The following is a 27541-nucleotide window of genomic DNA, read 5'->3' as shown; positions in this document are numbered from 1 at the left end:
GAGACACCAAATTCTCAGCACATAGATTTTGTTACTCTCCCCGCACTGACTCTGGATAGGGCAAAGACAGCAGCAGGTGTTTCTTCTGCGGGAGTGGTTTTTAAGGAGAAAAAGGAGAAGTCTGTGTTAGGATGAGTTGGTGACACGTTAGCCAGTGTAGCCAAATAATGAAATTTGATTGCTCGACCTTGGTGTTTTGATAAGCTGGACCTTGGAGTTTTAGTCAGGCATAAGGAAGTGGTCAAATAAGAGACTAGACCTTGGTGGCTAGCTTTAGGAATATAATCTAACAGTTTAGCAAGGAAGCGGGAATGAGAGAGGGCAAGAACTGTTGGCGCCATGTTCTTTTTCTTTTTCTGCATTGAGTCCCAAGGATTGAAATCAGGCCATCCGGCTTGTGTTGCAAGAGCTTTTACCCGCTGAGCCATCTTGCTGGTCCCAGTAGGTGTTTCACGAGGCTTGTGTGCAATAGTGCAGAAGATAACGTATACACGACAAACTACTATGTAGCAGTAATTATCCCTGTTTCCTCTGGCTGCTCAAAAGTTGGGTTGGGGAAGTGCCTGTGCGGAGGGGCGTGAACTTCAGGCTAGGCTTTCTGATTCCTGAGACTACTTAACTGGAAGGAAAAGGTGCCGTGAGCTGACAGAGACGGACAAACACAACCCATTTCAGCTCCTTCCTAGAAAGCACCAGCCGCCAGCTTGCCAGACGACTGAGTCTCCGTGCACCGCGGGCTGCCTCCTCCCGCGGAGAGGTGCCTCCCGCCAGCCCGCGCGCCTGGCCAGCCAATCAGCGCCCGGGGACGTCATCACCGTGCGCACACTGGGACGCGTCAGAGACTGGCCCACGTGTACTGTGTTGACTGTCAAAAGTCTCAAGGTACTCGGGATCCGGAAGTTCTGAGTTCTGACCGAAGTTCTGCCCACCAGCCGGCACATCGCCCCCGGCCAGCCGGCACATCACCCCCGGCCACCCGGCAAGTACCGAACCATGAGCGCCGCGGGCGTCCTGTCTTTCGCCCAGCAAGGCTGGGAGCAGGTGCTGGCCAAAGTGAAGTGGTCCGTGGTCTACCTGGACGCCGCCTGCGCCGAGAGCCTGCACTGGAGCTGCGGATCAAGCCGGCTTCTGGAGGCGGTGAAGGGTCCAGCGTGCCACCTGAGGGAATTTGAGCCCCAGGCAATTGGCGGTGGAGCCGAGCAGCCCCGGGCGGTGTTCGTGTTGAGCTGCCTGCTGAAAGGCCGGACGGTAGACACTCTGCGAGACATCGTTCGCCGCAGTCACTTTCAGTACTGTGTGGTGGTCACAGCCGTGAGCCACGCAGTCCACCTCACTGCTAACCACGTACCAGCGGCTGCAGCGGCCGAGCTAGAGGGGCAGCAGCCGGTATTCGAACAGCTGGAGGAGAAGCTTTGCGAGTGGATGGGCAACGTGAACTACACGGCCGAGGTGCTGCACGTCCCTTTGTTGCTCGCCCCTGCTGCTCCCCACCTGGCCTTTACTCCTGCCTTTGCTACCCTTTTCCCACTGCTACCTCGGGATGTACATCTCCTTAATAGTGCCAAACCCGACAAGAGGAGGCTGATCAACTTGGGTGAAGTGGATGCCGCTGCCCTGACCCCTGAGCTGCTGCTGTACATCAGATGCCTGGTGTCGGGCCTCAGTTCTCTGTGTGAGCATCTAGGCGTACGAGAGGAGTGTTTCGCTGTGGGCTCCCTCAGTCGGGTCATTGCTACAGATCTGGCAAATTATGCCCCTGCCAAGAACAGGAAGAAGACTGCTACAGGCAGGGCGTCGGTGGTCTTTGTGGATCGAACTCTGGATCTCACAGGTGAGTGGAATGTCTAGGAGTTCTTCATCTTCACTCACCCAGCGAAGTGACCTTTGCATTGATACAGCGTTGTTGGCCTCACATTGAGGTTGATAATAGAAAGATGAACTAAATGAATCAATTCCTAATTTGACAGCGTCTGGAGTTGTTTTGTCTGGTGGAGGAGGCGGTGGATATAGACCAAGTACAGTATAATTTGTTAAGTGCTGTAACGGGGCAAATATGGCTTTAGTGTGCATTGTTGTTGTTTTTCGAGACAGGCTTTCTCTGTAGCTTTGGAGCCTGTCCTGGAACTTGCTTTGTAGACCAGGCTGGCCTCGAACTCACAGAGATCCGCCTGCCTCTGCCTCCGGAGTGCTGGGATTAAAGGCGTGTGCCACCACGGCCTGGCTGCTGTTGTTTTTTAAACAACTGCACTTAGTCTGGAGACTATTAGAAATGTCTTAATACCAGTTGTCTTAGTTAGGGTCTCTATTGCTGTGATGAAGCACCATGACCAGAAACAACTTGGAGAGGGAAAGGGTTTATTTGACTTAAGCTTCCACATCATTGTCCCATCAATGAAGGAAGTCAGGACAGAAACTCAGAGGGCAGGGACCTGGAGGCAGGAGCTGATGCAGAGGCCCATGGAGGGTGCTGCTTACTGGCTTGCCCCATATGGCTCGCTCTACCTGCCTTCTTATATTACCACCAGCCCAGGGGATGACCTTAGTTTGTTCTCTGGGACCCACATGGTTGAGGGTTGTCCAGTTATCCTCTGATCTCTGCAAGAACCCATGGCTTGTACATGCCCCTCCATATGCAAATAAATAGGTAAATGTAATTTTTTAAAAACTGAAACTGGCCTGGTGGTGGTGGCGGCGGCGGCGGTGGTGGCTGTTGCAGCACATGCTTTTAATCCCAGCCTTTGGGAGGCCGAGGCAGTTGGATCTCTGTGAGTTCGAGGTTAGCCAGGTCTAAATAGTGAGTTAGTTCCAGGACAGCTAAGGCTACACAGTGAAACCCTGTCTTGAAGAACAAAACAAAAAAGTGGAACTGACCCTACCTGTAAGGAGATAGAAAAAGAATTTTAGAAAGTACTTTCAAATGTGTAATGATTTATTCTTAGCTCTCATTCTGTTGAAGTTTATATAGCAATCTCAATTTTGGCAATGTATTATTTATATGTGCAAGGAATAACTCTAACCTTAAAATAGGTGAAGAAAAAATGCTTTTTGATATATGATGGGAACATTTATTTTCAGAGGTCAACTTTGTTCTAGAGTTAAGTAGATACAATTCAATAATAGTATGTGCTAGCCACTCAGGGTCAGAAAACTGATACCAGTAGGTATTCCTTTTGCAGGTTAGAAATAAAACTTGAATGATGTTATAAAAACTAGTAGGAAGTAGCTTTGACATTTTACCTTAATTAGATGGATTTTAAGATGTAGTTCGGAGGGAATGCTCGTGGGATGTACCTATGGTAATCATAGCTAATTTCAAGAGGGCAGTGGTCATGTCGTGGCCATGTCATGCCCGGAGGGCAGAATTCCACAAAACACAAGCTAGCAGAAGGCTTCTGTACCTTCCTGTCACCAAATCTGTACAGTTTTCTCTTTCCTTCATATTAAAAGGGAACATTGCTTCCTTCCTAACATTTTTACCCATGTAGCCTAGCTCTGTGTTCTCTCATCACTTCTCGTGGATTTGCTTCTGTCCAGTACCCCTAAGTTGATCATTTTCACCTCCCCGCCCAGACTTTCATCTTTGGCATACAGGCAGAATGGAGCATATCCTTGCTTGACTCCTCCTCATCATCCAACTTCAATTCCATTATATTTGGCTTCATTTTGTAGCAGACTTGAGAATTGTCTAGATTGTGGGCCATTCCCACAATCATCTATGTCAGTTTTTATTCTTTACTTCCATTCTCACTAAGCTTTTATTTTTCAAAACTTCCCAGCTAGTGGCTTCGTTAGTGACTTTGTGTTTCCAAATCCATGGATGAGTTGTAGGACTCCTTTCCCTCTGAACCTCAGACTAGAGTTTACTACGATAGAGTACAGCAAAGGGTAAAAGGAAATGTAGGGAGAAGGAGATGGGTCCATGGGTAAAGTGTTTGCTACGCATGCGTGAGGACCTGAGTTCGGATCCCGAGAACATAGGTTGAAGCCGAGTGTGATGGCCTGAGTGTGAGAGCATGCATCTGTAACTTCAGTGCTGGGTGGTGGTGGTGGTGGTGGTGGTGGTGGTGGTTGATATGGAGAGGCAGAGCTAGCCAATTGGTGAGCTTCAAGATCAGCAACAGAATGTCTCAAAAAAAAAAAAAAAAGATGGAGAGCCATAGAGAAAGACATGCATTGTCTACCTCTGCCTTCTACAAGCACATGAAGGGGTGAGCATTTCAGCAAACATATAAAAATAAAAGATACAAAAGGTAGATAAGCACTCAGTGATTTTGCTGTGTGATTTTATCAGTCATAAATCTGGCTTGCTGTTTTTTTGCTAGGTCTTCTCACCACAGTATTCACGTATTGTAGTTAACTTTCAGTTGCTGTGATAAACATCATGATCAAAAGCAACTTGGTGAGGAAAAGGTCCATTTGGCATAGACTTTCAGGTAATACTCCATCAGTGAGGGAAGTCAGGGCAGGAACTCAAGCAGGACTCAGATCCGAGATCATGAAGTATTGTTCTTACTGGACTGGCTTTCTTGTACAACCCAGGACCACCTGCCCAGCGGTGGCATTGCCTATAGTGGCTGGGTTCTCCATATCAATCATTAATCAAGAAAATGCCCCACAGAAATGCCATAGGACAGTCTGGTGGGAGGGGGCAGTTTTGGGTCACTCATGGTCCTGTCATTAATCTCACTCCTGCTCTGTGAGTGACCCCAACAAACTTATTGGTTCCCCAAGTTGGACTTTGGTGGAAGCATGGTGGAAGCATGCTTTGGTTTGCCACTGATGGCTCTATAAAGAGGGAGTAGATGTTTACATCTCCCTAAATAATGAGTTCCTGCACCTGTAGAGGGTATCTCCCACATGGGATGAGGTCACATGTATGTGTTGGTAGCAGGCAATATAGTCTGGTGAGGTGACGAAGCCAGAGATAAAGGATTGTTTTCTAGGACACGATGTGCTTGCTTAGCCTCTGGTATGTGGATCTAAGATTGACTTATGTTCCTATCTGGAAATAATCACCTTTTGGCGTAGTGTAAGCCAAGAAATTTCTATACCCTGCAGAAGTCGGGTTTTTACTTTGGCCATGAGGGTTCCAGGGAATGAAGTCAGATTGTTAGACCCTTTTCCCCTGAGCCATCTAGCTGTCCCATCTCTTTTTCATTTGAAAATTATGATATGCTTTCCTGTAGAAAAGCTTGAGTAGACTTTTTTAGGGTAGATTTTAATTTAGATTGGTTTGTTACTGGGCCTAAAGCATATAAGTGCAAATGTTTCTATTGGGTATCTTTTGGGTAATCACCCAAGTTATCTTGCATATGGTTAGCTTAAAGTTTCATTTGCTGCAAAGATGTGTGACTGTAGTGTTTTGATTCTATATCAGTAATATAGAGATCGTTTTCATTTCCTAAAAGCTTGTATTCTAAGTTATATTAATGTTAAAATGCTCTGCACTACTGAATAAAAGGAAATTTCTACTTGATGAGACCATAAGTTACTTAATACTGTGAAATGAATGATAGCCTATGGCTGTGTTAGTGAAGATGTAGTGAGCCGCACAAGTATTGAGAGTACTGAAATGGAGGGGGTGTGCTGCATTAATGTTATGGGAGTGCAGTGTTTGTCCATTGCTCCTGAGTGACCCTGAATTGATGGGGTATGAGGTAGGTAGTGTAGGTGGCATTATTGGCATGGGTCAATGTTTTCCTGTCCACTTTGAGTTTCCATTTGCTTGTGTGGTTAAACAGGAGCAGTTGGACACCATGGAGACAACTTTGTGGAGAAGATCATTTCAGTGCTACCACAGCTACCAGGCCACACCAACGATGTGATGGTCAATATGGCAGAGCTCACCGCTGTCCAGGCCCTGGAGGGAAACCAGAATGTGATTGCACCAGGCTGCCTTGCACAATCCAAGTAAGACATGTGGCTTTGTTGTTTTTCTCTCCTTCTCCGTCCTCCTCCCTTTTCCTTAACTAATATGGAATATCTCTATAGAACAGAAATGAACCTGTGATCCTAGCACTTGGAAGATGAAGGCAGGAGAGTCAGGAGTTCAAGATCATCTTTGCCTAGTTAGCCAGTTCCAGGCCATCCTGGGCTACATGAGATCCTGTTTTTAAGAGAAGAAAGAAAAGAGTGAGTGAATAAAACACTACTCAAATAGAATAATTCATAATGGGTAATATTTGGGAAAACACCACTTATAAATATATCAATAATCATACCCACTAGGCATAGTAAGACAGAGAGTGTGACATTTTATGCTTTTTCCAGCATCCAAGAAGTGAGTCCGTGAGTGGATCTCCATTTGATAGATAGTTTTATAGGGATTAAGTCTGGGATTCCACAGTTTCTCTTCATACTTGGCTTTATCAAATAACTAAATGCAACCCATATAGCTATGAGTCAGTGACATATTTTATATTTAAATAATATGCTTTGGGTATCACTGGGTGATGTTTTCATTTAAAGGCATATCTTTTTTCTCCATGCACTTTGAGAAATCAAAGAATATATGTCCTTGAAGTCATGCAATGTTTCAAAAACAAAGACTTTTCTTTAGACATGACAATAAAAAACATATGTAGTCACACCTTTTCAACTTTGTACTTCATCCACAATTCTTAGGAGAATTATTGGTTTTTTTTTAGATTTATTTATTATCCTTTATGTGTATGAGTGCTTTCCTTGGATGGATGGATGTGTCCCATGTCTGCTGCCCATGGGGGTTAGAAGAAAGTGTCAGAGCTCCTGGACCTGGAGTTACAGACAGTTGTGAGCTGACACATGGGTGTTAGAACCAAACTTGGGCCCTCTGCAAAAGCAGTCAGTGCTCTTAACCAGCTGAGCCAGCTCTCCAGCCCCTGCAATTGTTTTTTTTAAAATGTATTAGTAGTGAAATAGAGTATTTATTTTCTTTATCTATTTTGTGTTTTTAAACAAAAGAGGATGTTTTGACGTTATAGTTTCAAATCTAAACAGTAATACATTTAAAATTTCCTCTCATTTTAGAATCAATTTGTAGTAACTGAAGTTTTCAGCTTTTCTTTTGGTACCTAGGGTGGGAAGAAAATTGGAAGTTTTATTCTTGGTCTTCTCTCTGCTTACATGAGCAATGAGGAACTAGAGCAAGAGCTTGCCTCTCTTCTGAGGTCCTTGTGATTGGAGAATCCTCAGAAGCTAACAGTTACGTACTTTCTGTGAGCTAAGAAAAATGAGCACGCCAGCGAAGATGAACTAGCATTCCTGTCTTCACGGAGCACTGTTTTGTTGTGGTAGTGTCATGAGTTATGTTCAGGCACAGTAGGAAGAGCGTAGCCATGATCTGACCTGAACTGCCACTGGGGATGTTGAACTGCCACTGGGGACCATTCCTATAGATAGCTGTCAGGGAAATTCGTCAGCTTGGCCTCGTGGAAGAATGGGCCTTGAGTTGATTGTGTCTCAAGATTTGGAAATAAGGTCCACATGGAAAGGATGTAGAAAGAAGATGCTCAGGGCCTGATGTGATGACCGTGAAGAAGAGAGACATCCTTACAGGGCACCACTGTCATCAGCTCTGTTAACATTTTCCAGAATGTGCTATTGTGTTAAGCTCATCCCTAAGCATCTTGTAGTTGGGAAGTCACTTTAAGTTTTTACAGTAAATCCATGAGGGAGATTTCCCCGTGTTTCAAGTAAAGAAATTGAGGTAACAAGACAGTAAATTACATAGATGGGGAGCTAGAAATGCACCCGGAAGGTCTGATTTCAGAGCCACCGTCTTCCCCGCTGTGCTGTCCATGTGGGGCCCAGAGGAGAGGTGGGCTCTTGACCAGACTCGGGAACTCAATACGACACAAAATAGTCACGTCAGTATTTAATACAAGAAGTCCTGTTTGTTCATGGTGATTTTTATAGACTAACAGGAAAAAATATCGGCATATTTCAGTAAAACAGTGGTGTTAAAAGGTATTTAACAGCTAATAGAATCAGGAAGACTGCTGATCAAATTTTTGAAAGTAGAAATAGTTGTAGTCTAGGGAGCAAGAACTCAGGAAAAGCCTCTTCAAGGCCTTGACATCAGAGAGAGACTTAGTTTTAGCTGCCTCCTGTCTTTTAGTCTTTCTGCTTAGGACAGGCCTAACTTGCCATTTGTCCCCATTTTCCCGGTGGGGGTTGGGAGCTGTTCATACTAAGAACTATGCTGAGATCATGTGGCATGCCAGGGAGGTGAATGTCTATAGATAACTGGAAGACTTACTTAAAAGAGACCAGAGCAGTGATGCCCTTTGGTAATAGAGCACATTTAAGAGAAGACTTGGCATGTCGCTCCTGAACACTTCAGATATGCTAACTGATTTAATGTCTCTCAGATCTGTGAAACAGCTTCCATTATTCCCCATTCTAATCCTTTTAGTTTCATCATGTGACTTAAGATGTCATATGTGCAGTTAGAAAGATGGAGGTCCAGCTCTGAGTCAGTGCTTCCATTACCCCATGTTTCTTTCATAAAAGCCTAAAGTAATTAGAAAAAGAGCAAGTAAGCTCTGAGAAAACGTTGTAAAATGAGGAATTGGGTTGATTAGAGTACAAGAAAACATGTGAACTCTTACACATTCGACAGGATTGATAAAGGAATGAAAGCAGCCTAAGATCCTTAGCAGATGTTGTGATTGTGGCCAGCGTATTTAGTCTCTCCAGCATCCGTTCTACAGCAGGGCCTGTCCTGAACTGCCTTTTCCCTTGCGAGTGATTAAGAAATGGACATGACACCTGAGACCATGTTGGTGTCAGAGGGCCTTACTGCTGCCAGCGTCATACTGATCTGATGTCCTGTGCTACCACTGGGGCCATGGTGATGTCTGGTCCAAGCTGCTGCCAAGGGCCACGTCTGAGTCCGTATTCCTGCTGCAGCTGGGGTCTGTGATGATGTCTATGGCCTGTGTTACCATGGGGGTGGTGGTGGATCTTAAGAGCCATTCCAATTGAAATCCAAGAGCCATGCTGAGCTGGTCCTGCCCCTCACTGGCCCTGGGATAGCTGGTCTTGTCCCTTTCTGGACACTGCAGCAGGAAAGCTGTCCCTGCACTATAGATGGATTTTTATTTTTGGGCTACCAACTCACACACACAAAATGACTTGGAGACGTATTAATTATGAAAGCTTGGTCTTAGCTTAGGCTTGTTTCTAACTAGCTCTTATAACTTAAATTAACCCATATTTTTAAATCTGCATTCTTCCATGTGCTTGTTTCCTATCTCCATTATGTCTATCCTGGTTATTCTGCATCCAGCTGGCGACTCTGCCTTTTTTCTTCCCAGAGCTCTCTCTGTTCAGAAGTCCTGCCTATACCTCCTGCCTAGCTATTGCCATTTAGCTTTTTATTAAACCAATCACAGTGACATATCTTAACATAGTATAAAGGAATATTCCACAACACTGCTCCCCCAAGGAAGAGCTGCCCCCCCAACCCCTACTGAGGAGAGATGGCCCCACCTATCACCGCAGGTGTGGGAGAGCTGGTCCTGATGGTATGGGCTTAAGAGAGCTAGCTCTGCCCATCGCCTGAGGTGGGTGGGTCCAGTGGCCTGGACCAACCAGCTCAGCTACCACCGAGACCCACATCCTGGGCCTTGGGTTGGCCTACCCTAACATCTGCTCCATCTATGACCTGCTGGAGCATGTGAAGAGACTGGTCCTGTTGAGTGATAACTGCAGGATCTCCATGACTCCAAGCAACAACAGGATGTCTGAGAGGAATTTCGGTGAGGGTCCAGTGATGATGGTGTACCAGAGGCCTTGAACGAGACCAATGACTCATCGCAGTGAACAGTTTGCTGGTGGGCTGATTGGACAAAAGGCTGTACTGCATGGCACACTGTGGCTCCCAGTGCCGCCAGGTTGGATGAAGAGGTGTTGGAGAGATGGAGGAGGGAGGTGGGTTGTTTTGTTTTTAATTAATTGGGGGTGGGGGCTTGAGGAGCATGCTGCAGGGGTGAGGAGTGGATATGGAGGAACTGGAAGGTGAATGGGATTGGGGTGTATGATGTGAAATTACCAAAGATTCAATAAAGAATTATGTAGTTTTTTTTCCCTCTCTTCTCTTTGAGGGCCTACCACCCAGCTCCCAAATAAATACACTGACGTTTGTTCTTACTTATAAATGCCTGGCCTTAGCTTAGCTTGTTTCTAGCCAGCTTTTCTTAAATTATCCTGTGTACCTTTTGCCTCTGAGCTTTTATCTTTCTCTATTCTATGTCTCTTTCTTCCCTTACTCCATGGCTGGCTGTGCTGCTGGGTGGTTGGCCCCTGGCATCATCCTCTCCTTCTCCCTCTTCTCTTCTCTTTATTTTCTCTGCCTGGCAGCCCTACCTATCCTTCTCTCTTGCCTTGCTATTGACTGCTCAGCTCTTTATTAGACCATCAGGTGTTTTAAACAGGCAAAGTAATACAGCCTCACAGAGTTAAACAAATGCAACATAAAAAAATGAAATACATCTTTGCATTATTAAATGTTCCACAGCATAAACAATGTAACACATTTTCAACTAATATTCCACAACAGAATTATGTTAAAATAAAAAGAATGGTCGGGCGGTGGTGGCGCACGCCTTTAATCCCAGCACTCGGGAGGCAGAGCCAGGCGGATCTCTGTGAGTTCAAGGCCAGCCTGGTCTACAAAGTGAGTTCCAGGAAAGGCGCAAAGCTACACAGAGAAACCCTGTCTCGAAAAACAAAAACAAAAACAAAAAAAAAAAAAAAAGGAAGGGGCATGAGGCAGGAGGAAGTGTCTTCATCTTCACATCTTTGCTTCCTAAACGTGACTCAACCCTGGCTCCTTCTCTATTCCTCTTCTCCCCTAACTCCCAGGACTCCTCAAACTCCCTGCTGCAACAGGGAAGGTCAGTGACTAGGACTGTTGTAAAGAAGAGCATCCTTGGATGTCCCCACACTGTTTGAGTCTCAAATTATGTGGTAAAATGTGTTTCTTTATTGTTGAAGCTGAATTGAATCACCGTTTTCAGACAATCACAACCAAAGCCGTGCTGACACATTTTCTGTACCTTATTTCATCTATAACATGAGAGCATTGCTTTAAATGCTATCTAAGCCTCTTCTTGTATTTTAAACAAAAGTCACCCTGCCTAAGCTTCTGCTGTGACCTAGCTCCACTGCTGAGCACTTATGTAGGCTGTGTCCATTTGTATGGTCTTTGCCTTCATTGGTGCTCTTTTCTTTTTCTTGTTGGACTATGAATGAATGTTACAGAAAATGAGGTTAAGTGCCATCCAAAGATGAGTTCTAGAGGGGTCTGAGTAAAGCAGAAAGCTTTAGTGAGGGCAGAGCTGGAGAAATGATGATGATGATGGAAATACATTATAAAAGACACAGAGATACATACTGAGAAAATTATAAGCAATCATTGGGAGAAAAATGGTAGCTTTGTTTCCGTTGCTTGGACGGATGAAGGAGTTAACATTGGATGATTTGTCCACAAAGAAGGAATTGAAATAAATCCCAGTTTTCCTGGCATACACCATATGTCCATCACAATAGCAATAACCACTGCTACCTTTGACAGCTCTTCAGAAGCTTCTCAATGAGAGGAGTGAGGACCAAATGCAGAACAGATGGGTACTTGGCAACAAATGTGCCTGCAATGGAATAGTATTTAAAAAGCAAGTTTCTAAGTATGATATAAGCTTTTATAATAAAAATTTATTGCTAATACAGTTTTTATAATAGGCTGTTTGCAATTACAGCCATTGAAGTTCCTGCCAATGCAAATGAGAAATTGAGAACATAAATACATTACAGCATGGTGTGGCCATCCCTATCCACCCTTCCCTGGATTATGTGAAATATTTTTGGCATGAAGAAGGCAGAATCCTTTTTCTTATTGAAATTGGTCTCTGTTCTTGGCCCCAAGCCCCGCTCTTTCTAATCCCTTAGACTTTCAGTATCTTCAGCCTTTACCTGATTCTCCAAGTGCATGTAATCCAACTGGTTCTGGCCTAGGGCTGCAGAATTTTCTGGCTACAGTGCCCATTTCTCCTGTTCTTCCTACACTCTTCCTGTGAAAAGCCAAGGACTTACGATGGATTCCAAGACTGAGAGCCACCTGGCTTCCTAGGTCCTCTCTTTCTCACCTCCTCATCTGCCCCCTTCCAGTTGCACTGGCTTTCTTACTATTCTTTGCATAGGCATTCAGTGTCTTCTTTCAAGTCCTTGGCTCCTGACGGTCTCTGCTCCTGGATCCTTCTCACACACTTGCTCCAAGTTTTTCTTCATTTTCTGCAAGTCCTTTCTTGTCACAGTGTAGGCAGAATTTTTTGTCAGGACTGCCAGCTCCAAAATAAACCCACAGAGACTTAATATTATTACAAATGTTTGGCCAATAGCTCAGGCTTGTTACTAGCTAACTCTTACATTTTAAATTAACCCATTCCTATTCCTTTACTTGCTGCCAGGTACTCATGGCTTGTTACCTCATTTTGTACACACCCTGCTTCCTCTTTGTCTGGCTGGCAACTCTGACTGCCCTTCTTCCCAGCATTCTCTCTGTCCTGAAAACTCTGCCTACCTATTGGCCAATCAACTTTTTATTAGCAATGAGAGCAACACATTTTCACAGTGTACACAGGATTATTCCATAGCATTGCAGTCCTGTCACAGCCTGGGTTTAGGTCCTGAGATGGGGAAGGGGTGTCAGCATGAAAAAATGAATTATCTGGCCACAAGATAAGTTTCACACAGTGGCTGGCCCCGAATAGTTCCAGCTGCCTTTATTTATACATCAAAAATAAGCATGTTTTTCTATACTAACAGACACATTTTTCCCATCCTCTAATGTTAACCTCTATCAAAAACAAATATGTCAAATATGTTTTTTTTCCAACGTTTACATCAAAACATCTTTAAACCAAAACAACACTTACCATTTTGCTAGCTTGGCCAAACATCAAGCTAGGTATATCCTGTCTTTACAAAACTAAAATGTGATAAACATAGGCACACATTTTCAAGAACAACAATATTGTTCAGAACTTAACAATGCATATTTACAGAAATAAGGGTGATCTGCCTCTGATCCTGTCAGCACTGAATCAGGACAGCTCCCAGGGTCTGGAGTGACAGCTGGCATCCCCAGAAAAGAAACTTGAGAATCATCAGTCCCCAAAGAATTTTAGGGGAAAGTTTTTGAGAAAAAATGGGGTTCCCAGGAATGATCACATCTGTTCCGTGCCTGACTGACTAAATGACACTAAAACTTCCAAGAGAATCATCAGTATTACAAGAGAGAAGAGAGCATGCAGGCCACATGGTCCAACGGTATTCTATGCTATCCTGAAGTTCACTGATCCTTGACAAGTGAGACTGTCTCCATGGCCTTTGCCTCATCTGGAGACCTGTTGGATAAGCACTTATACACTGGTCTGAAACTAGGCTGCATAGCCCCCAACACTTTCCTGTCCATCTCAGCACCTTTTAAAAAAATGTTTGTTTATTATGTATACAGTGTTCTGCCTGCACTCAGGAAGAGGGCGCCAGATCTCATTACAGATGGTTGTGAGCCACCATGTGGTTGCTGGGAACTGAACTCAGGACCTCAGCCAGTGCCCTTAACCGCTGAGCTGTCTCTCCAGCCCCATCTTAGCACTTTGTATTTGTCATCTCTCCTGCATGTTCCCCTCAGCACTGCTCTTTCTATTAGAGTTGTCTATGCTCTGTTTTGGTCTCTTTCTCTATGAGAGAGAGAGAGAGAGAGAGAGAGAGAGAGAGAGAGAGAGCGGGCTCTGGCAGAGAGATCCATGATAGTAGAGATACTTGCCAGCTTTACTCGCCACTTTGCCCCACACTGGGGATAGTACCTGTCACTTGAGCTGTTGAATGACAAAACAAACGAGTGAATGAGTGCATGGTGGTGGGTGTCCTTCTTCACATCCAGAACAGGACCTGGAGGTGGTGTGAGTTACGGGCTTAGAGATGGGTAAGCCAAACAACAACATGGGCTTATACTTGTTGAATAGTTAAACATAGTCATTGTGTTAACAAAATATTGTAAAAACAAGGGCCAAAGAGATGGGGAAAGAAATGGGAAAGAGATGGGAAAGGTGCTTGCCACCAAGCCTGACAACTTGAGTTAGATCCCATACAGTGGATGTCGAGAACGGATTCCTGCAAGCTGTCTTCTAACCGCCACATGAGTGCCATGACACGTATGGGCACACACACACCCACACACCCACCCACACAGGAATGCAGTCTAAGATAATAAAAGTAGATTGTAGCGCGTACATTAAACTACTGACAGTGTTTACTGTGGTCACCGAGAATCAGGTACTGTGTATAATCGCATGCACTGTACTTTCCTGTGACTGCCAGCACAGTGTCACCACAAATGTGCAAAACTATCTCTAGAAGCTCATTAATTGACAGGGCCACCATCCTGAATGTGGCCCATGGTTGACTGGAACCTCGCTGTATGTTGTGTGATTGTATCTCTATCTGATTTATTCATAAAACCCCTGAATGATACTGTTTTGTTGTTTTGATGCTGAGGCTTGACCTAATGCATGGTGCATGATAGGACTTGACCACTGAGCAGTGCCCCAGCTTCTGAACTGTTTTTTTTTTTTTTTGTGTGTGTGTGTGTGTCTGTGTGCGCGCATGCATGTGTGTGTTTTGTTTTGTTGGGTTTTTGTTTGTTGGCTTCTAACAACTGCTCTTCTCCAAATGCATCTCATTGACATGCCACTTTGAAAGAAACAAAAAGCATTCCATGTCCGAGTTGTGTTTTAAGATGTATTGTCACAATTTATTCAAAAGCAACTCTACAGGCAGGTATTATTCTTTTGTTTATTTACTTTTATAGAAGTTTAAAAAAAAAGACCTGGAGATCCTCTGGGCTCAGCTACAGTTTTAGAAAGCAGAATTTATGAATAATTTATGGATTCTTCTCTGAAAATTAAAGAATGAAAGTGCCCACTATGAAGTATTGAAATAATTGAAAATAACAGAGCTATTATAGGCTTTTTGTGTGTGTGTGTGTGTGTGTGTGTGTGTGTGTGTGTGTGTGTTTGTGATGGAGAATTGTGTTTAACATATACTTTTCAGAATTCTGTTTGAATTAAATTTTGAGAGGGGCTTGCAGGTAGATGCTCTTGTATCTAATTGCTGACATACTGCTTCTTTGATACAAGGAATGCATATTCAACCTCCTAAACCTCTTCCATATTGAAGAATTTAGAATGGCTTGTGGTCTCTGTGTTGTGAGGAGACTGAACTCTAGGTCATTGTAACTTTGGGATTTATAATTTGAATGGAAACTATGCTCCTTGAAACAAAGTCAGGAACCCTCTGAAGTTAGCTACAGTGGAAAAAGGCAGAATGGAGAGACTTACTGCAGTGAGCGACAAGTAAGTGTTGGTGTTCCTAATTGGGCTGGGGTCACTGCCAAGAAAGAAATAGGTACCAACCCTGAAAATCCGACTCTTGGGGAGTTAACCATTTGCAGGCTGTATTGGGTTCTGTCTAAATCTCAGGCTGCAGAGACGGGAGTTACTCAGTGGAGTGCCCAGATTGCCCTTCGGCTGTCTTTACGGTGCTTTCTCTTAGCACTTACTTGCTGGCATTCTTGCTAGAGGGCCTTTTCCTGTATTTATAGTTATAGACTTAATATAAAAATTGGTTGTGTGAGAGAGAAACATTTGTGGGTGGCAACAGAGGCCCAAAGACTGTTGTATCCTCTGGAGCTGGAGGTACCAGTGATTTCGGGATGAGCAACCAATGCTCTTAACCGAGCACCACCTCACCAGCCCCGAGAGTTGTTTTTGAAAGTACGTGTGAGAGTGGGCACAGATTTCTAAAATGATCCTGTCAGTGCTGAGTCTACACGGGAGGCTGTGTGTGTTGCTACGAGTGTGGGTTTTGTTTGATTTTGGTTCTGCTTTTTTCCTTCTGTTCTTGAGCAGCTTCTGTGGAGTTCTTGTCTTCTAAAGCACAGTGACTTTTCTTTTTATCTATCTATCTATCTATCTATCTATCTATCTATCTATCTATCTATTTAGTTATTTTTCTGTTATCAGCTTGATACAGTATAAATTCTTATCCTAATAGTGATAGTGAAATGTTTCATTGAGTCTTTTCAATCAAACCTTTAAGACTTGATCAAAGGTTTGGTTTTGTTATTCATTTTTGGTTTTGTGTTTTTGAGACAAGTTCTCTCTATGTAGCCCTGCTGTCTGGGAACTTACTACATAGACCAGGCTGGCCTTGAACTCAAAGTTGCAGAGATCTCTCTGCCTCTGCCTCCTGGGAGCTGGGGTTAAAGGCATGAGCCACCACACCTGGCTTGACCAAGGTAGTTTTGCTCCATCATGATGATAGTTTTCTTCTTGGTTATGGGAGATCTGTTCCCACCTTTTCCCCCAGCATGCTCTTGAGTAGGGAGAAGTGAGAAATATTTAGATAGAATAAAAAGGGGGAGAGACAGACAGAACCATAGGACAGCCTCAGGAGGGCCTGGGTCAAAACCCACCTGTCCCTTCTGTCTCTGCTATAGGGCTTTTAAAGGAACACCAAGGGGTGGAGCAAAAGACCTCCCCTTCGCTAGATCAAAGCATACCGCACGGCACAGCCAAGTGCAGACCCTTCCAAATACCTGGTAACCACGCACATGGCCAATCCATCCTCTTATGCAGCCCTGCTGTGTAAAGCAAGCTCAGATCTCACTAGGAAACCTATGTGGACCCCAACACTTGGTGAGAAAAGTAAAGGAGATGACTTCTAAGGAATGGTCTGAGACCCTTGGTCCCAAGAAGAGTGTCTGGTGCATAGTAAATGCTCAAAAATGTGTTGACTAAATAAAACCTCAAATAAGAACATTCAATAGGAGGAAAGGAATACTCATACTATAAGATGACTATACACACAGACCAGGAAGCACGTTTATCCTGGTGTGCAGTTAGTGCTAAGTCTGAGCCCAGTGCCCTGGGAAGGTCTCTCAGTGGCTCTCCTCTGCCCTTTGGGCAAACACTTAGCTCTGGAGTTTGAGGAAGTGTGTGGGTCTGCTCTGTCCTTACTGTGCCAGCCCTCTCTTTATCTCCTCCTTCTTTCCTCGCTCCCACATGCGCATGCTGTTGACTGCAGCTGCATTGAATGCCGTCCGGGTACTCAGTGCTCTGGCCATCCACCTGGGGCCTTCCACACTGCTTCTTCCTTTGTGCTCCTTTATATTTGCTTTCAGTAAATAGTGCCTTCTGTTTCCATCCATCCATATCTATCTATCTGCTCATCTATCTATCTGCTCATCTATCTATCTATCTATCTATCTATCTATCTATCTATCTGCTCATCTATCTATCTATCTATCTATCTATCTATCTATCTATCTATCTAGGATCTCACTATGTAGACTAGGCAGGTCTTACAGTGACCTTTTTGCTTCCAAAGTGTTGGGGTTAATGGCAGATGGTCTCATACTGGATGACATTACAATCACTATTTTATAGTGACCAGACTTTAGATGCTTATTAGAGAAACTCTATACCTAACCTTTCCATTCTTGTATGCTATCAAACCATAGTGCAGAGCCCATAAGATATTGGTGGCAGACTATGACCACCCATGGGCCCAGGATGGTAATATTCAATTAAAGACAGAGTGCTTATATTCTTAATGTTTCATTGCTACTTTTATTACAAAATGTACTAAGATAATTTCCTGTTAGTGACAAGTATTATAAATATAAAATAGGAAGCGGGATTTGGAACAGGGTCACATTTGTGGGGGTTTAGGGAGAAAACCATTTATCTGTACCTAGAACATTATACTGTAGGTTCTTAATAAATATTGGAGCCAGGCCTAGTAGAGGTGTCCTCTATTCCCAGATACTCATGAGACTGCAAATGGTAAGACCTGCCTGTGCTACCGAGTGAATTCAGGGCTAGCCTAGGCCACTTAGTGAGACCCTGTCTAAAAGGAAAAAGTCAGAAGAGGTATAGGGATGTAGCCCAGTGGCAGAGGGCAGCTTCCCATTCAGTCCTCAGATCCATTTGGCACTGGAAATTCCAAGTGATTCTTCAACAGTGCAGTCGGTTGTTAAAGACCCTTCTGTTGCCCTTAGAGGAAGTCAGCCATCTCTGACATGAGCTGCCAGGCCTGGACTGACTTAATATTTGCTTAGGAGGGGTCAAAGTGGATCTGCTGGCTGCATCCACACTTCTTTCTTCTCCGTGAAAGGACTTGTCGGGCCCCTCTCCCCAGCCACTCTAGCTCCATCTACTGGAATTCCATTCTGTCTGGCTATTCCTCCCCACACGGCTTCTCCTGGACCACATCCTCAGCTTCCTTCTGCCCTTTCCCCCTCACTGAGACCACTGTTTTGTCCTCCCCGGGCTGCTGTTTGTCACCAGAAGGAATATGCCCTCTCCCGGTTCTCGCTCCAGAGGTAGAGCTGCTCCAGAACATTCTGCTGCAGGGAGTGCTGAGATTTTGGAAGAACGACGAAGGAGAGACTGGTTTCCCGTTTCAAGGGTCTACTTCATGTCTCCTACATTGTAATTCCTTCCCTTTTATTGAGATCAAGGCTGAAGGGTATGTGTCTTAAAGCTGAATTGTTTAAAACAGCAGTCAAGAGTAAAGATGACTACTGAAGTCTGAGGGACTTATTTAGCTCATCAGGCTCACACAGATGGAAGCCATTATTCTTCCCAGTAACAGCCTGTGACTCAGCTTGCTCTGTTTCAGACTAGAACTCTTGGGTCAGTTGATCAGTGCTGTTGTTGTTGTTGTGTTTCCGTTGGAGTTACTGAGGCTGGTGACCCGGATCCCGTGAGGAAGCTTAGCTTCCCTGCACACCGTGAAGAAAGCATTTCCCAGTTAGTCATAGGATGACAGCGAGCATCCACAGTGCATCAGTCTCTTAATTACTGCTTCACTTGACGGAGCAGGACTGTGACTCAACACCCAAGCACCTTGTAAAAATTAATGCTGCCGTGTTTGTATTTGATTTGGTGGTGAATATTTCCTGTTTATTTCTAGTAGACTGAATCTGACATTTCATACTTGCCAAACCAAGTCAACTTCTAAAATTCCATTAAGAGCTGAGTAATTATGGTGAATAAAGAGCCAGGAATGAATGGAAAGAGCCATATCTTCATGCAAGAAATCTCTTGAAAGATTTTAAGATGGTTTCTGTAGCAGGCTGTGATTGTTAGCTTGTAGTCTTCAAATGTGGTCACCTGTCAAAATAGTCTTAATTTTAGGAATACAAGATAGCTTATAAAAACACATTTGTATGTATCTAGCATTTTACAAACTCATATAGGCTAATTACATCTCATAGCAACACAATGGACCTTTTCATAAGACAAATATCTATGATTTTATCTTATACTTCAAAGAATGAATTGTAACAAAACTGTATTTCAGTAACTACAATGAATTAAAACTTAGGTCTGGAAAACAAGCCTTTAGAAGCAGAGGAGATGGCAGAAAAGTGCTTCATTCACATTCTACAAGTATGTGGGATATCTTTTTTTTTTTTCCAAACAGGGTTTCTCTGTGTAGTTTTGGTGCCTGTCCTGGATCTCACTCTGTAGACCAGGCTGGCCTTAAACTCACAGAGATCTGCCTGGCTCTGTCTCCCAAGTGCTGGGATTAAAGACATGTGCCACCACCGCCTGGCGGGATATTTTTTAGTTAATTCTTTGTTTCTGTCACTAGATTTGTGAAAGGGGAAATACTTTTAGTAAAATAAATAACAGCACAGGACAGTCACCCACCAGTTGATGTATTTTGGAGGCTAAATCACATTCATATGTGCATCTGGAGGACCAAAATGTGGCAGGGATCTGTCCTCAGATGCTGGCGTTCTAGCTTCTTTCCTTCACAGAATTGTATGCAGCCAAGCTCACTATATGGAGTTTACAGGGACATGGTCCAGATACCAATGTACAGACTATATAACTTGGGCAAACTAATCCTTTTGTCTGCTTTTGAAGCTCAAGGACAATTATTAGAATTTAAAAGAAAAACTCACTGAATAGACAAGCTGTCAATCTCAGTAGCTGCTTAGAGGAAGAAGTTGGCAAACAGGAAAGGGAAAGCCATGGCGTTTGAGTTAGGGGCATGAAAGTCAGCCACACAACAGAAAGCATCCACACTGTGGGGAGGAGATCTTCAGAGAAAGAGTAAGAAAGCCCACAGTACAGAAGAAGCGTACTCAGGCTCTGGCCAGCATCCAAAGGAAAGGGACAGGAAAGAAGAAAAAGGAGAAGCTATACCTTTTGAGGCAGGGATCAGAAAGGCAGGCAGACCCAACAGAATCTTGTGGTGGCCTGGGGGGACTCCAGTTAATCTTCTTAAAGAATCTGCTTCTTCATTTATGAAATGGGGTTATGATACCCTGGAGAATTGTTATTCAATGAGATAGTCATATTGCCTGTGACATAGTTCTCAATAAATGAAAATAGCAGGTGAGATTAGGTGAATTATTCAGAGGCACAGATAGCTCATTGGTACTTGGCGTTTTAGAATTGTTTTCTAATGCTCCTTAAACTATTTTTATTATGGAGAGACAAGACATGGTTTATATAGGATGTGACTCAGTACTAGAGCCCAGCTTTGCCTCTCTAAGGTCAGGGGTTCTAATCTTTATCACTTAAAAATAATTACTAAAAACAGGATGTTAGATAAGTGGTTTCACCTTGTCAGTTTTAGGAATCAGAAAATAACTAAAGGATACTTTATCTTTTCTAAGGATGCAGTGAACATAAAGTAAGAACAGGATTAGAAATGATCTCTCTAGGTGGCATGGACTATGATAGTTTGTCTTTTCATTTTTAAAAGTTTTATATATATATACATACACATACATATATAAATATATCATTTGAAAATTCAGAAAGGTAAAATATTTCTCTATATGTTCATGGTGAGAGTACAGTGCATATATCCATGGCATGCATGCAGAATCAAAGGACAACACTAAGTGTTGGCCCTTACTTTCTACCTTGTTTGAGACATGTTCTCTTGTTTGTCACTGTGTATACCAGGCTAGCTGGCTCACAGTCTTCTGGGGATTCTCTTGTCTCTACTGCCCACCATGCTACCGGGATTACAGATCTATATTATGGGGGCCCATTCTTTTCAGGGTTCACACTTCTGTGGCAGGTGTTTACCCCTGGATCAATCTCCCCATCCTTAGGAAGTGGTGTTTTTTTTTGGCAGGGGCATTTCTACAATAAAGTTGAAGTGGAAAATAATGAACATTGAGAAACAACTTGACTGTTAGTGACTAATGATGACTACAAGGGAAAGTATGCTAGTATGTAAAACAAGACAACAAGAGAATATAAAATCTTGAGACAGTTTTATCTTCTTTATATGTTTATGTAGCAATAGGAAGAAGAAGAGAGTGTGAGAAGAGAGGAGCTGAATTAAATTGCCCTTCAAGCAAGAGATTTCATAGCCAGCAGACAGGCAGCACAGCACAGTGATGGGGGTCTGTGGCAGGGGTGGCTCTTTCTCTGAGTAGAGGGGTGGTTTGTGTGTGGCACCTATGTGACAGTAGTCAGGACCCTCCTGGGTGGTGGTGGGGCATTTGGATGTGTTCTGACTTGCCTGCAGCCCTCTTGGTGTAGGGCCTGGTTATCTGGAGCACCTGTGCTTTCTACCGTGTTGATCTATTTCACTCTTCATTCTTATATTCTAGCCTGTGGAAGGCCCATGTGCCAATTTAAATGGAGAATAGTGGATATAATGGAATTAGGGACTGGAAAAGAACCCAACAGAGACTATTGAAAATAGCCAGCATCTTTCTTAGTTGACTCTTTTTGATGGTTTGCTCACCAAACTTAAAAGTTCGTCGCCTGAACATGATCTCAAGTTTTGCCATTTCCAGGCAGAGTGTACTTTAGGTAGTTGCTTGGCTTCTGTGAGACTGTAGATTGAGTTAGTGATCATGGCATAGAGCCTGAGCAAAGAATCAAAGCAATGTGTTTTATAAAGTCTAAAGTGTGTTGAAAATAGAATGTGATTAGAGTATCTGAAAATATAATTTAAAACTCTGTTTTATTTATCTTTCAGAAGTCCTTAAATTAAAGAAAGAGTTAAGTTTTAAAATTTACAAGTGTGTGTGTGTGTGTGTGTGTGTGTGTGTGTGTGTGTGTGTTTGTGTGTGTATGCCCACAGAGGCTAGGAGGGAGCTAGAGGTACAGACAGTTGTGAGCTGCCTTATAGGTGCTGGAACTGAACTTGGGTCCTATGTAAGATCAACAAATGCTCTTAACTGATGAGCCGTCTCTCCAGCCCACAGAAATCTTATGTAGTAATGGGGGGGGGGTGAAGCTGTTTCAGGCTAGACTTATTAAAAAGATGTTGGTCAGCTATTCCTGAACTTAAGAAGAAACATCTGACCAAGATGAAGTAGGTTTAAAATAGGACACAAAGGGTGTAGAGTAGGTGTAGATAAGGCCTACTAGTAATGGGCTTTCTTTGAGGTTGTAGTATCAGATCTTTCAGGGACATTCTTATGGGAAAGTGGCAGTGCAGGTCTGGCTCATAAAGTTCCAGAAGGGAAGAAGAACTCTATTGGGAACTATACTAGAGATAATTTGTGTTACTTTCTGGCCAATGAGTTAGCTATATTCTGTTTTTGCCCTGGGAATCTGAGTGAGGTTGAGTTAAAAACTAATGAAGACATTTGTTTTTGGAAGGACCTTTTAACCTAATGTCCAGGTTGTGGCATGGTTACTGTTCACTGTTCTTAGTTCTACAGCAAGAGACAGCAGGTGAACACTGTGCAGCTTGTTTGATGAAAGGAACTTGAATGAGTTTAAAGTTCCCAAGGAGACTATTGCAGAGGAACAGTTAAAGACCCGTGCCAATGACCACTGTCTTAGTTAGGGTTTCTATTGCTGTGAAGAGACACCACGACCACGGCAAATCTTATAAAGGAAAAACATATAATTGAGTTTCAGTCAGAGGTTTAGTCCATTATCATAATGGTGGGACATGGTGGTGTGCAGGCAGACATGGTGCTAGAGAAGGAGCTGATAGTTCTACTTCTTGATCTATAGGCAACAGGAAGTTAACTGAGACACTGGGCATAACTAGAGCGTAGGAGACCTCAAAGCCCACCCCCCAGAATAACACACTTCCTCCAACAAGGTCATACCTTCTAATAATGCCACTCCCTAGGAACTTATGAAGGCCAATTACATTCAAATTACCACATTCCATTCCCTGGCTCCCATAAGCTTGTAACAATATCATAATGCAAAGTTCATTTAGTCTAATGTCAAAATTTCCAATAGTCTATCAGTCTTAGGAATGTTTAAAAGTCCAAAGCTCAAGGTCTCTTCTGAGATTCATGCAATCTCTTAACTGTAATCCTCTATAAAATCAAAATAAAAAAGCCAATCACATAATTTCAACACAAAATGGCACAGGATATACACTACCATTTCAAAACACAGGGAAGGAAGCATAGTGAGGAAATACTGGACCAAAGCAAGACCGAAAACCAGCTGGGCAAACTCCAAACTCTGCCTCTCCATGTCTGATGTCAAAATGCAACACACTTCTTTCTCTTGATCTGGTTCCACTTCCTGTTAGCAGCTCTCCTCAGCAGATATCCCATACCTCTGGCATCAACAACATCTTGGGGTCTTCAAGACAATCCAGGCTTCAACTTCACAGCTTCATTTAATGGCCTCTCTGGACCTCCACGCAGGGAACCCCTGCCACATACCTGGCCTTAGTTGTGGAGGGAGATTCCATAACTCTGACTCTTCTTCTATCTTTGACTCTAAAAGCAGAACCATGTGACTGAAGTTGTCAAGTTCTACTGCTTGCTGGAGCTGGAACATGGACCCCTTGTTCAATTTCATCATCATCAACTTTCTGTTTTCAGTAGTTTCCTTTACTGCCTAAGCTTGGCTCTCTTGGAACTTGCTCTGTAGACCAGACTGGCTTCAAACTCAAGAGATCCACCTGCCTCTGCCTCTGCCTCTGGAGTGCTAGGATTAAAGACGTGCACCACCACACCCAGCTCTAAGCTTTTCTTTAATTCCTTTTCACAAGTTGCAAACTTAGCTGGGTGGGATCTTGCTCTGACATCACCATTCTCTTTATTCCATTTCTTAATGTGTTTTATCTTCTTGAACACAGGACTTAACTCCATTCCACCTCCTGGTGTTCCCTTTCTCCTCAAATTGTACATTTTTGTATTTTTATTTGCCCAGCTTCCTCCTGTTCATTATAAATCTTCATTAGAGTGAACACTAGTAACCACATAACAGAGTCAATACTAGGCTGTTTTAAGATTTCTTCTGCCAAAGGAATTAATCCAGAGCTCTTCACTTTAGCCTCAGGCAGACTTTTCAGACAAGGGCAAAAAGCAGCCACATTTTTCCAAATATCACAAGAACAATCTCTAAGCCACATTATTAATAATATTCTCCACTGAAACCTCTTTAGTCAGGCCCCCACGGTTCAAATAACTTTTAGCACTACTGTCTTCCATGTTCCTACCATTATGGCTCATTAAGCAGTGCCTAAAGCATTCCACTGCTTTCCTAACCCAAACTGCTAAAGTCCATATTACTCTAAATAAAAACATGTTCTAGCCTATCACAGTAATATCCCAGTCCCTGGTACCAACTTCTGTCTTAGTTAGGGTTTCTATTGCTGTGAAGAGACACCATGACCATGGGAACTCTATAAAAGGTAAACATTTAATTGGTTGGCTTACAGTTCAGAGGTTTAGTCCTTTATCATCCTGGTGTGACATGGTGGTATGCAGGTAAATATGAGGCTGGAGAAGGAGCTGAGAATTCTACATCTTGGTCTGCAGGCAACAGGAAGTGAACTGAGACACTGGGAGTGGCTTGAGCATATGTGAGATCTCAAACCTGCCTCCACAGTGACACACTTCGTCCAACAAGGGCATACCTACTCCAACAAAGCCACACATCCTAATAGTACTACTCCCTAAGAGCTTATAGGGGCTAATTACATTCAAACTACCATCTACTGCACAAAACCCTTAACTGATAAGGTCTGAGAGCTGTGCTAATCTATGCTTATAAAAAATGAATTTAGAGGTTAGTTTGATACTATGTCCATTTAGCAAACTAATAGTAGTGAGTTCCCCTCTGCGGCCTTGAGTTCCCAGTTCTTCACCAGGTTTATAGTCCCAGGCATGTGCTTCCTCGGGTGAAGCAGGCCTCCATGGCATTCTTGCCGTTATTGCACCCATGTTCATATCTTGCCACACCCATCATTACTGTAACTCCCGGGTCACAGCTGGGGAAGACTGTTGAGTATTCTCTGCCCCACCCCCAGAAGTCTGCAGAACACCATCTAATACTACAGATGCTAGACCACAGGGAGGAAGGAAAGTTCCTGACTGATGACAACTTGATTTCTCCATATTTCCAAGTTAAGCTTCTAGAGCACATAGAATTCATTAATGCTGTAATAGAAGTGTATGTGTGGGACGGGTGGCTATTGGACTGTATCTTTACCTCACAGCAGAATTTGGTAGTGTCATCACTACATGGTTGTAGCACGGATCTTAAAAGTTCTTATTAATAAAAAGCAAACCTGGAGCCAGGTACTGGGGTGAACGCTGGAAGATCAGAGAGACAGAACAGGCCACAGCTACCTCACCTCTCCAGTTCCTCAGCTGATGCTGTTTCCTCAGACTGGAAGCCTCTGAGTCCTCATCCAGAATGAATCTCAGCTGAACTGCTGCTCAAAAGCCTAAAAGCTTAACCAGCTCTAGTTCCTGGTCCTCATGCCTTATATACCTTTCTGCCGTCACTTCCTGGGATTAAAGGCGTGAGTCACCATTCCTGGCTGTTTCCAATGTGGCTTTAAACTCACAGAGATCCGCATGGATCTCTGCCTCGCAAGTGATAGGATTAAAGGTGTGAGTGCCACCATTTTCTGGCCTTTATGTCTGTCTAGTGGCTGTTCTGTTCTCTGACCCCAGATAAATTTATTAGGGTACACTATGTATTGGGGAGCACAGTATCACCGCACATGGTGGTGGTTTTCAGGCACACAAGCAAGGCATACAGGGTCATAGCGGCTTTTTCCCAAACTCATAGAAAGCTGCTGGGGCCAGTCAGTGTCTAATAGGACAGGATTCCCTGCAAGGAGGTCCTAAGAGGCCATTACATAAAACTGTGATGGGGAAGCCTAAGCTACTGTGGAGACCCCTGGATGTTGGAGGTTCCAGGACTATGAACCATACACCGAGGAATAGAAGGGAGCCAGTCCATGAGAGGAGCCATATGTGTTGTGGGCTTTATTATAAGCAGCAAAGCAAGAGGGGTGGGGCTGCTCCAGTCCACTGGAGTCCAGAGGATACTACTACCGAAAGCCCCAGATGTTAGATCCAGAGGATGTATGGAGGGTATGGTGTTTTCTCTGCTGGCTTTGGCTTTACATAGGTTTACTATTTTCTTGCTATAACTCCATTCTTCCCCTTTGGAATGTGCCATTGTATAATAGAAATATGTAACTTGTTTTTGATTTTGTGTGATCTTACTTTGCCTTGAGTCTCAGGAAACTTTGGACTTGGGGCATTTGAACAATATTAGAGCTGTAGACATTTGAAAGACTTTTTACAGATTAACTGAATGTATTGTGCATTATAAAATGTTCATGGATATTTGAGGACCAGGAGTGGGATGCTAAAGTTTAAAAGTGATATATTTGGGGACTGACTTGATAAGAAGTGAATCTTTGATGCTTAATCTTGATTCTCAACTTGCGATTTAGAATCATACCCAGGGATGTGTCTGTGTTTCAGGCAAGTTTAATGTAGGAGGGAAGAAACATCTGAATGTGAGTGGCAGTTTCCCGTGGGCTAGGTTCCAGACTGAAAAAAGAGACAGTGAACTGAGGCTGAATATCCAAGTCTCTGTTTCCTGTTGCACGAATCCTAAATGGTCTTATAATAAAAACCCGGAACCAGATATCAGGGTGAAAGCTGAAAGGTCAGAGAAGCAGAGCAAGCCACAGCTACCACCTCTTACCTCACCAACTCCTCAGCCTGAAAAGAGTGAATTCCTGTCTCCTCCCGCCTTATATTCCTTTCTCTGCCCAGTCATATCACTTCCTGTCTCAAACTTCCTAGTGCTGGGATTAAAGGTGTGTGCCACCGCTGCCTGGCTCTGTTTCTCTTTTAGACTGGTTTAATCTTCTGTAGCCCAGTGTGGCCTTGAACTCACAGAAATCCAGACAGACTCCTCCTCTGCCTCTGCCTCCTGAGTGCTAGGATTAAAAGTGTGTGCTACCACTGCCTGACCTCATTGGCTAACTCTGTGGCTTGGTCTGTCCTCTGATCTTCAGGAAAGCTTTATTTCCTAGATTACAAACAATATATTACCACATTTCCCCTTTTTTGTCTAAAAATAATAAAAGAAGGTTATAACTAATATAAGAAAAACTATATACAATAAGTATAATAACTATATATATTATATACAGGCAATAGTTACATCACAATATCTAGTTCATTAATATTTGACAAATTCAGAGA

The 27541-nt window shown here is 43.4% G+C and overlaps 1 protein-coding gene across 1 annotated transcript in view; it reads left to right on the top strand.

Annotated features, from left to right (window-relative positions):
• Nucleotides 1-993: 993 nt before the first annotated feature.
• Nucleotides 994-27541, top strand: part of Scfd2 (sec1 family domain containing 2) — a 319505-nt gene continuing 292957 nt past the window's right edge. Inside the window, exons 1-2 of the mRNA XM_028859298.2 lie at nt 994-1831; nt 5742-5910. Coding sequence (XP_028715131.1) covers nt 994-1831; nt 5742-5910 — 1007 coding nt within the window. The remainder of the gene's footprint in view (nt 1832-5741; nt 5911-27541) is intronic.

This window comes from Peromyscus leucopus, chromosome 10, assembly GCF_004664715.2.
Source record: "Peromyscus leucopus breed LL Stock chromosome 10, UCI_PerLeu_2.1, whole genome shotgun sequence".
In the NCBI taxonomy this organism is placed as follows: domain Eukaryota; kingdom Metazoa; phylum Chordata; class Mammalia; order Rodentia; family Cricetidae; genus Peromyscus; species Peromyscus leucopus.
The sequence above is the reverse complement of the archived record's forward strand: the minus strand, read 5'-3'. Positions and strand labels throughout refer to the sequence as shown.